This window comes from Rhincodon typus, chromosome 26 (genome assembly GCF_021869965.1).
Source record: "Rhincodon typus isolate 14 chromosome 26, sRhiTyp1.1, whole genome shotgun sequence".
NCBI classification, from domain to species: Eukaryota; Metazoa; Chordata; class Chondrichthyes; order Orectolobiformes; family Rhincodontidae; genus Rhincodon; species Rhincodon typus.
Genome location: NC_063357.1, coordinates 9778800 through 9790094, shown reverse-complemented (window position 1 = coordinate 9790094; position 11295 = coordinate 9778800). Strand labels below are relative to the sequence as shown.

General features: G+C 40.3%; 1 protein-coding gene across 4 annotated transcripts in view; it reads left to right on the top strand.

Moving 5' to 3' along the window:
• LOC109921467 (kinase suppressor of Ras 1-like) overlaps positions 1-5634 on the top strand; it is a 58345-nt gene extending 52711 nt beyond the window's left edge. For 2 of the 4 annotated variants that reach the window (XR_007264893.1, XM_048612826.1), the window contains exon 3: positions 1974-2530. Coding sequence is in view for 3 of the 4 variants with exons in the window: in XM_048612826.1 (XP_048468783.1) it covers positions 1974-1982 (9 nt within the window). In the remaining variant the exon portion in view is untranslated. Of the gene's footprint in view, positions 1-1973; positions 2531-5061 lie in introns of those variants that run through there. The other 2 variants (XM_048612825.1, XM_048612827.1) reach the window with 2 other exon arrangements.
• Positions 5635-11295: the final 5661 nt, after the last annotated feature.

Genomic DNA, 11295 nt, shown 5'->3' with positions numbered 1-11295 from the left:
GGAAATCAGTATCAGTAGGAAAATGGTGTTGGGGAAATTGAAGAGATCAAAGGCTGATAAATCCCCAGGGCCTAATAATTTAAATCCCAAAGTAATTAAAGAAGTGACCCTAGAAATAGTGGATGTATTATTGGTTATCTTTCAAGATTCTATTGACTGGGACTGGAAGAGTTCCTATGGCTTGGAGGGCAGCTAATGTAAAACCCCACTATTTAAAGACGGTGGAGAGAAAATGGGGAATTATAGACCAGTTAGCCTGCCGTCAGTAGTGTAGAATATGCTACAGTTGATTATAAAAGATTTAATAGCAGAGCGCTTGGGAAAACAGAGACAGAATCAGCATAGATTTACAAAAGGGAAATCTGGAATTTTTAGAGGATATAATTAGTAGAGTTGATAAAGGAAGCCAGTGTATATGGTTTGCTTGAACTTTCAGAAGGCTTTTGATAAGGTCCCACATAAGAAATTAGCATGTAAAGTTAAAGTGCTTGGGATTGAGGATTGTGGACTGACATGGTTAGAGAACTGATTGGCAGATGGGAAACAAAAAGTAGGAATAAATTGGGCATGGCAGGCAATGACGAGTAGTGTACCACAAAGATAAGTCTTTAGATCCCAGCTATTCACCGTAAATATGTTGTAAACCTGTAATGACTTAGATAATGGAATTGAATGCAATGTCTCCAAGTTTGCAGATGACGCAAAGCTGGGTGGAAGGGTAAACTGTGAGAAGGATGCAGAAATGCTTCAGAGTGACTTGAACAAATTGAGTGAGTGGGCATTACAGCTGAAATTTAGTGTGGATGAATGTGAAGTTATCCACCTTTTGTAGTAAAAACAGGAAGACAAATTGTTGTCTAAACAATGATAGATTGAGAAAGGGGGAGCTGCAGTGAAATTTGAGCAGGTGGTGAAGAAGAATGGTATGTTGGCCTTTGTAGCAAGAGGATTCAAGTATGGGAGCAGGGATGTCTTGCTGCAATTGTACAGGGCCTTGGTGAGTGCACACCTGGAATATTATGTGCTGTTTTGGTTGCCTTATCTAAGGAAGGATGTTATGGCTGTGGAGGAGTGCAGCAAAGGTTTACCAGGACTGATGTATGAAGAGAGACCTGATTGGCTAGGACTATATTCACTGGAGTTTAGAAGGATGAGGGGGATTCTTGTAGAAACCTATAAAATTATAATTGGACTAGACCAGGTAAATGCAGGAAGAACGTTCTCGATGACCAGGCCTAAGATATGGAGAAATTTCTTCACCCAGAGAGCGGTGAGCCTGTGGAATTCTTTGCCACAGAAAGCAGTTTAGGCCAAAAGAATGATTGTTTTCAAGAAGGAGATAGATATAATTCTTGGGGGTAAAGGGATCAAAAGGTGTGGGGAGAAAGCGGGAACAGGGTACTGACTTGGATGATCAGCGATGATTGTTCTGAATGGCAGAAAAGGCTGAAAAGGCCAAACGGCCTACTCCTGCTCCTGTTTTGTATGTTTCTGTGACTGGAATTTTGAAGAGACTGCCAAAAATGAATGTTTCAGGTTGCAAACGTGCATTATAGAAATTTGACTACAATGCACTTTTGATGTAGTTTTTGTTCTGTTGGGTTTTGTTTTTCAGGTTTATGTTGAAACACTCACTGTGCCTGAAAAACAACCATTGAAACTATGTATTGCTGTATTTATGTGGGATTGGTTATGTGAAAATGCTTCTTAAACTAGATGCCTGTTTTAGTTTCAGACTGGCAAGTCAAATTTCTGAGTAGAAATTGCTAGGAAATTTCTAAAATGTAAACTGAGTGGGTAAAATGAGATTTTTTAATGTAAATAATTTTCCAATTATGCTTCAGCATGTGGAGATATTAAAGTTGGCAATGAATTTGTATAATGACACATTCAATCCACCTTCCCTGCACACCCTTTATAGCATTAGCAAATGTACTTCACCATTGAATGCATACAATGTAATTTGTTTTCAGTCACAGTAGCAGAAAGTTCTGAATGGGAGATAACCAGGTGTAGAGCTGGATGAACACAGCAGACCAAGCAGCATCAGAGGAGCAGGAACGCTGACGTTTCGGGCCTAGACCCTTCCGAATGGGGTTGGTTTAGTTATTAAGATTTGGCATTGCGGGACAAGAGATTTTTTTGCCATGTGACTGATGTGCCCCTGTTACTTCCAGTTATTATATATGATTCGTTAGGAAGGTGCAAACAGAGATTAAGGGCTTTAGCACTGGGAGGTTGCACAGTCCACGGGTAAATTGGTGATGGTGAAGTGGCCAATTTATTTGATCATATTGGTGAAATTCTAGGGAATTCTCGTCCTCCTCCTTCTGGTTGGTGAAGGAAAGGAAGATAAAATACCTCTTAAACTAGAAACAGGGCTCCTTGTACAACACAATGAATATTGTCTTTTAGTTTTGGATTAAAACAGAGAAACTTGCTGATTTCTTATAGTTTAGTGAGCGATACAGGAAATACTTAAAATTTTCGCTGGTGTTGCCATTTCTGATTTTACATTACAGTACATTACAGAAGCTGAAATAGCATTATTGTTGGACACAACGTTATACTAACTTGAAGGACATCACTTTACCAGTTGTAACCTGAAAATTACGCAAACTGAAAATTATTCTGCGGTGCCTGCTTGTAATTGTTCTTTGCCGTTTAGCATTTATTCATTGATGAGCTAATGTCTCATGTATGAATATTTAGTACATCTTTTGTTGCCCATTGTGCATGTCAAAATGACAGTTCAGAGTTCTGAAGAAAGTTGCACCATGTTTAGAGTTTGTCCATGCATGGTCTTTCTGGAGTTCTGTTTGAAACTTCAACCGTTTGACTGTGAATTTCTCATGCCTTGAGTTTTGGGAACATGTGTAGAGGACAGGAATGCAAAAGCTGTATTGCTGGATTGTGTAGATAGACTGAGATCTCAGCCTTTCCACAATTTGAAACAATGGTGGCAAACCATTTTGAGTCTGTTCCGTTGTCCTATTTTACAATGGTAGCCCATTAATAATAGTCTGCATTGAAATTATTGTAATTTGAAAGAAAACAGGTTTGCAAATAAGCTTAAATAACAAGGTGTAGAGCTGGATGAACACTGCAGGCCAAGCAGCATCAGAGGAGCAGGAAAGCTGATGTTTCGGGTCATGACCCTTCTTCAGAAATGGGGGAGGGGAAGGGGATTCTGAAATAAATAGAGAGAGAGGGGGAGGCGGATGGCAGATGGATAAAGGACCAGAGGGTTGCAGTGGGAGAGAGATCCACTGAGATCTTTCCGGGGGGAGAAGGGTAACTTCTTCAAGCTAGGCATCCTTAGAAGAGGCTCCCACTGCAACCCTCTGGTCCTTTATCCATCTTCCATCCGCCTCCCCCCCTCTCTCTATTTATTTCAGAATCCCCTTCCCTTCCCCCATTTCTGAAGAAGAGTCCAGACCCGAAATGTCAGCTTTCCTGCTCCTCTGATGCTGCTTGGCCTGCTGTGTTCATCCAGCTCTACACCTTGTTATCTCAGATTCTCCAGCATCAGCAGTTCCGACTATCTCTGCAAATAAGCTTGTTGCATTAGATTTACTGGAACATCTACCATATGTTTCTAAATTTTGTGGCTTCTCTGGCTGTTTTACTCAATTTCTGTTAACAAGCTCAAAACAGTATTGTTGGAAGTCTTGATGCGATTTATCCAGCTGTCCCTTGCCAATACCTTTGCTCCCACCCGGGTCTGCACAATTTGGTGAAAGGTTGACCCTGCCTTTGAGAAATTATGTTCCAACGTACCAAGTAACTTTTCTTTGCGTCAGCTTGCCTTTTCATAGTGTGTATACTTTGTGGTCAGTGACTTGCATTTGTGGGCTTAGTGCCCTGTGTAATGGAATTTACTTTGTCTTAGATTCTGAGAAATGCGGTCATCTGCATTGGGTAGTCAAGCTAAAAGACACAGTCTTTAATTTTTTTAGTGTACAGTTATAACCTACTCAGCCAAACTCAGCCAATCTCTTAGATTATGCCAGTACCTTTTTCTGAATACATTCTCATATCACTACTTATATAATAGTGCTTTTAGTCTGAGAGGCACTGTACAATTCTGTTACAGTTGTCTCTGATTTTAGCTAGTTGTCATTATTTTGGTTATTTAAGTGATTTTTCTCTTTGGGTGTCAACTTTTGCTCAATGGTAACATTCTCACCCCTGAACCAGAGATTGATTATTCAAGTTCCATTCCAGAGAATTGAACATGTAATCCAGGCTGATAGTTCAGTGTAGTATCAAGGGAGTGGTGCTTTAATATTTATAATGTCTTCTGCTTTAATACCCTCTAAAAACACTGTAATCCTCCTAGTTGAAGCCTCTTTAGCATGTATGCTCCTTTCAGTCCACGTCAGCAACCATTACCTACTGCCTCAAATTTTTAAAATCTTTGATAATATTATCATAAAGCCTCTGTTCCCGGGATTTTGTAACTCTTCTTGCCCTGCAGTCTTCCTGAACATTCTTGCTCTGACTCTAGTAGATTTTACATTTCAATCTCTGCTTCCCACAGGCAACCCCCCCTACCCCTCCCCCAAACAAATGCATTATTCCCACCTTTGGCAACTGTGCTTTCAGCTGACCAAATCTCTTTGTATGGAATTTGCATCCTAACCCTTGCCTATCCATGTTACTCTTTGTCCTTTGAAATTGCTCTTTGAAACGTATCTGTTCAGCTGAACATTTGATCAGCCTTCCCAATCCTGCTCGTTTGAATTGTTGTAATTATAATTTGGCTCTTGTAAGTCCTTTGTGACTTGTTTCTTACATTTTAAGGTTAAGGGAAATGTGTACTTTTTACATTGTTTCTGCTAAAAAATTCCAGCTTGAGATTCATTAATCGAGAGCATGTTAGTATAAGTCTACCAGCTCCTGTAAAATTGGACACTCTCCTGCATGAGTAAAAAACTGATTTTTCTTTTACAGTTTTCTGTACACCATGTTTTATGAAACAGGTTTGATGGTATTAAGTTAATGTTCCAGTTACTTTATTTTTAATATGTCTGAACTTATTATGACCTGTTTCCCCAGCAGGTGGTACTTGAACCTTGACCTTCTGGCTTGGAGTTGGGGGCACTACCTCTACGCCACAACACTCTCTGATTTACAGTCACTTTTTAAAACACTCAACAAATGAATCCTATTATAGCCCTTTGGTACTGATTAATAAAACTGATGCACAAGACCTCTTTATTTTAGTGCTATAGCTGACATATGAAATTATTTGCTATATGTTATCCTGCATATTGTCACATGTTCAGATCCGTTTTCCTCCCTTCCCTTACGCAGCTGGTACAGATTTCTGTTTGGGAATGCTTGTGAACTTCCCAGAAGGGCTGGTTTGTCTGGGTTTCTATTCTTTTTGGTGGGAATGTTTCCAGTTTCTGGTCTGTACTTCTTCCTGATGGTTTGGCTGAGCTTAGAACATTAACATATGAAGAGACAAACGCAACCTCTTCAGCAGATTCTCAAGCAAACAGTTACTGAGAAAGTTTTATTGATTTTTAAATATTCTCTGCTTAATATGGATTCTGCTTCATAATATACAGCTTTAGAAACTTGTTTTAACTTTAAATTACTGAAAATATTACATAACTCAAATTAAGACCCTTCTTCAGGCGGTTGAGATCTCTGAAGAAGTCACTGAACTCAATGTTAATTCTGCTTTCTCTCCACAGATGCTGCTGGACCTGCTGAGTTTCTCCAGCAGTTTCTGTTTTTGATTCAGACCTTGAGCAACTGCAGTTATTTGTTTTATTTCAGTAATTCAGAGAACTGCCTAATGCTCCAGAAACATGAGTATAGATCCTACTATGGTAGCTGGATAATTAATAAGCCTAATGATATGGAACTATTGGATCAACAACAAAACCCATCTGGTTTGCTAATATCCTTCAGGGAGGAAAATCTACTGCCCTTGCCTGGTGTGACCCTACATTCAAGAGGGCATTGGATGATTGTTTGGATAAAAATAACTTCTAAAGGTATGGGAGAAAGCAGGAAAATGGCACTTGGTAATTATTCTCACTTAACGAATCAGTGCAATTATAATGGGTTAAACAGCCTCCTCCTGCACCTTACCACTTCTGTAACACATGTGACTCCATATTCTCAGAAAAGCAACTGAATTGTGTCAAACCACTACAGAAAAGTTAGGGTTTTTTTTTCAGAAATGGACCGTACAGCAAAAACCTACATGTCAGAAATAACAAAAGTACACCCTGTCTGTTCTGATCCTGCAAAATCTTCACTAACTTTTGGGCATTGATACCAACATTGGGAGAGCTGAATGTTGACACTAGATCCCATGAAGGTCGGTAGCAATAGGTAAAAACATCAATGAAAAACAACGTTGCCTACCATCCTTTCTCAGTTGATTATTCAGAGCTCCTTCTTGTTGAACAAACTAGGAAGAAGCACAGAGTGTAGCAAGATAAGAATGTACTCTGTGTGGGAACATCAGTGCAGGTAACACCACTCTGGATTGAGCTGGGAGACTCCTGAAGAGCATTACTACCAGACTGGGCTGCAGCAGATGGTTAGAGAACAGTGAGGTAAAATCTACTTGAAGTTATTCTCATCAATCTAGATGCACCTCTCCATGATGGTTTTACTAGGAGTGACCACCACACAGTCCTTGCAGAGATGAAATCAGTCTTCAATATGTGGTGTATTGGTACCACTGTGCAATTGTGTGTAGACTGAAAAGGTGTAGTAGTTCAACAAAGGACAGCCGTAAGGTACTGCAGGCCACCTGGTATCTGCACCTTCCTAACTAGACATATCCCTCATTCTACCATTTATTTCAAATCAAGGGAACAACTTGAATTTAACAGGACTCAGAGAGCTTTTCTAACTGCATTTATTCATGGGACATAGGTGTCCCTGCCTAGGTCAACATTTATGCCTATCTGTAGGCACTTTTTGATAAAGTTGTTGTAAGTTGCCTTCTTGAACAACTGCTGTCCTTGGGGCGTAGGGACACCCAAAATGCTGTTACAAAGGGAGTTCCAGGACTTTGACTTGCGACAATGGTAATATAGTTTCGAGCTGGAATAGTGTGCATTTTGGAGGAGTCTTGATAGGTGATGGTGCTCTTGTGCATCTCCTGCAATGTCTTTGGTTTGGAAGGAGCTGTCAAAGGAAGACATGCCAGAAGTAGTGCCAGGCATATCCAAAATTGCTGTGTCAACCTCGTGCACCTATTACCCAGGAATACAAGTGTGCTAATTAGCAGAAGCATCATGCCATAGACATAGGTAAGCCATTTCACAACTAACTGATCTGATCAAAATTCTGCACGCCTGCCATGTCTAGGATGGTGCTGAGTACTTAAACTGAGCCCAGGAAGTGGCTTTAAAAATGGCTCCATCCTCCCTGATGGGAATCCCAGCACATCAGCGTAAAAGATGAAACTGAAGCATTTGCAACTACCTTCAGCCATAAGTTCATCTCTGCCACCTTCTGATGTCCTTACTGTCGTAGATGCTAGTCTTGACATAATTTGATTCAATCTACATGATATCAAAAATGTTTAAAGGTGCTGGATACAACAAAGGCAATGGAACTCTGATGGCAACTAGCCTGACATTTGAACAAATTAAAAAAAAAACATTTGAAGGAGCACAAACATGGACATGAGAGTTCCCTGCAACAACAGTGCTGAAGCTGAAAACCCCCTTGTTACAGTACTGTCTTGTGCATTGCTCCTGTTGTAGATATTTTCCAATTAACCTTCTCAGAGGTGTTATTACACAGCTGTGGAGCAGGTGGGACTTGAACTTAGATCTCCTGTCGTATGTTTAGTTAAATGTTTGTTAACCTATTTCTGTTGTCCTGGTTCTTTGTATCACGTGGATTAGAGGACCTGTTACATTGCTGAAATGGCTCACCAGTTTGAGATGATTGGGCAGTAGTTGAACCTCTTAGATGAATATGATGTTAAATGTGTACACTATTATAAATATTTTTCCCTTGGCTGTTATTGTGGAAGCACAATGTTAGAAATTCATCATGGGCTACTGAAATGCCTGGTTAAGGCCATTTCTAAGGAAATTTAAACAGAAAGATTCCTTGGGTTTTTAGAATAATTCTACCTTGGGATTGATTTGGCACGGTAGTATCTATATCCCTAGATTTTTTTTGCCAGCCTAATTATCCCTCTTTTTATCAGCATAGAAAGGGTATTAAATCAACCATGAATATGAAATGCTGTTTTGCTTAGAAGGCCTCTAGGTTACAGATGGTCAATGATTGATAGTCATGTGGTCAAAGCCACTTCCCTCAAAATAAATGGCACCCCTCAAGGGGTTAAACTGGTTAAGGTTCCTTGAATGTTTTCAAATTTTTTAAAAGTCCTAATTTTAACTATTTTACTTTCCTACAATTGATACCTAGCTAGCCCTGTTTAGCTGGATAGACTTAAATTTTATAAACTTAGCTTAAACATAAGGCATCTTGGTGAATTTCATTAACACATTTGGAAACACCTTTAAAATGTCAGAACAGTTTCTCAAATGTGGTGCCAATGTCTTGCCAATCATACTTGTAGTCTGGAATAAATTCTTATTTAGTTTCTGCCTGTGTATCAGCTTTCAGTGTAAGACACAAATCTGATTTTCCTTTGTGATTCATTAAGAAGGTAAGGTGCTAACAGGGTAGAAAATTGAGTTGTGAGCAGAAGGGATAAAGGTTATGGGAAAGTTGTCTCTTGGAGACTTTGCCTGGCATTTCCTGTTCAGAAAATGCTTGCATCATTCTTTTTAAAGCCATTATCTTCCTGCAGTCTGAACTGATTATAAATTGCACATCCCAAGTATGTAAGTTTTTTTTGTTCAACATAGAGTTCACAGTAGCTTTGTTTGTCAAATCCCTATTACAAATTAGCTGATGTACTGAGATTGCATAAAATGTCCAATATAGAGGAATGTAAGTGTAGTTTCCCATTACTGCGTAGATTTTTGCCAACAGATTTCAATGACTTGCAAATTGGAAAACAGATGGTTATTATCTTACTGGCAGAAAAATCAATTTAGTGATGTGATGACCTACTTCTTTTACATTAAATGCTATTGTCCTTAATCATTAGTCATGCTATTTAAGCCCCATTTTGTATCTCTGCCATTAGAAGCAGACAAGTCCTACTGTCATTAAACTGCTTTTTAAAAACATTCCTATCAACTGCCTTGCTCCACGTGAATAGATGTTATTTTGATGTGTATATGATAGGCCTTTTTGAGAGAGTAACAAATTGCATACTGTATGTTTTAGTAGGAACTTTGTCAGCACACCGTTGACTGCATTCGCTACCAAGAAGCGCATCTTTTCCAAAAGCACAAATCTCAATCATCATTTCATGAGATTGTACTAAAATGCTAAAAACTACCTGTTATAGTACAATATTTCTGTGTAAAGAGAATTACAAGAATTACTTAATCCCCTTTTTTGTTTTTTTTCCCCATTTCATTTGTAGATTAGCTTTTTCTCCCTGCTCCCACTGAGTGCTGATGGTATTGAGTCCTGTTAGTGAATCATAGAATCCCTACTGTATAGAAGCAGGCCATTCAGCCCATTGAGTCCACACCAACCATCCAAAGAGCATCCCACCAACACCCACCCCATTCCTGTAATCCTGCATTTCCCAGGACTAATCCACCTAGCCTGCACGTCCTTGGACACTGTGGGCAATTTAGCATGGCCAATCCACCTAAGCTGCACATAGACTCATAGAGATATACAGCACAGAAACAGACTGTTAGGTCTAACTCGTCCATGCAGACCAGATATCCTAAATCAATCTAGTCCCATTTCCCAGCATTTTGCCCATATCCCTCTAAACACTTCCTATTGAGATACCCATCCAGATGCCCTTTTAATGTCGTAATTGTACCTGGCAGTTCCATTCCATATACACACCACCCTCAATGTGAAAAAGCTGCCCCATAGGTCCCTTTTAAATCTTTCCCTTCTGACCTTAAACCTATGTCCTCTAGGTTTGGGGTCCCTACCCTGAGGAAAAGACCTTGACTATTCACCCAGCCGTGCCCCTCATGATTTGATAAACCTCTAGAAGGTTACCCCTAGTGTCCGACACTCCAGGGAAATACCCCCAACCTATTCAGCCTTTCCCTATAGCTCATACCGTCCAACCCTGGCAACTTTAAACATGCCATGAGATGTAAATGATGCCCCCCATCACCCAACACCCAAGGTCCTGACACCTCCAGGCTTTGTGGGATTTCTTTTTGGGTTCCTGCAAAGAGGATGTGTTTGCTAAACCAGGATAAATGGCAGCCTTGCTGTTGTCTTGTCCCTTTTGTAATGGGAGAACAACAAGCAATGAGTGGGGGGCACAGGGTGGGGTTCAAAGTACACCAATATCTATTCCAACAGCAGGCAAGGATGCCACCTCTTCTGGTCGGTAGAGGGACAAGAGAAGTATGATTTGTGAGCAGCACAAGAGCTCCCAAAATCTGCAATTTCTCAGCTGCAAACATACAAACTGCATTTCTCTCTTGGAGAGAAAGAGAGAGAAGGGATGAGTATGCAACCTTTAGTTCTGTTTACTTCCACTCATTCAGTGGGTGGGCAACAGCATCCCAGCTATAGGAACACTGCACGAGACACTTAATTCTGGGCAGAGAGAGGAGAACAACATCAAATTGAATTGCCCCACACAAAAAAGGCAAGAGTAATACTGAACTTATTTCCCCACTCTCAAAAAAAAGGCTGATAAAACCCCTCCCTCTCTCAGGACGGGGGTGAGGGAGTCACACTTTACCAGGCGATGGGGAAAGGGAACTCAGTCCCACAATAAGGAACCAAGATACAAATGTAGTTGGGAGTTGCATGCAATTACTTCCTGTTCCCCCACCCCTAAATCTTTTGGACTGTGGGAGGAAACCAGAGCACCTGGTGGAAACCCTCGCAGACATGGGGAGAATGTGCAAACTCCACACAGACATCACCCAAGGGTCCCAGGCACTGAGGCAGCAGTGTGCTAACCACTGAGCCACCCTGATTGATTTCATGGTCAGTAACAGTCTGCTATTATCTCACATGTGCAGGCCTGGGCATTATGAATTCACAGGCCTTTTGACTGTATTGGGATTGTTGCTAAGTACAATGTAAATTTCAGATGATATTGTCATATGTTTTCTCTCAGGATCATAATCAAAAGATTACAGCTATCGTATTTCTCCTCTCCACAAGCCCATTACACGATTGTGATTGTGGCGGACTAAAATTAGCTAAATTAACACAAAT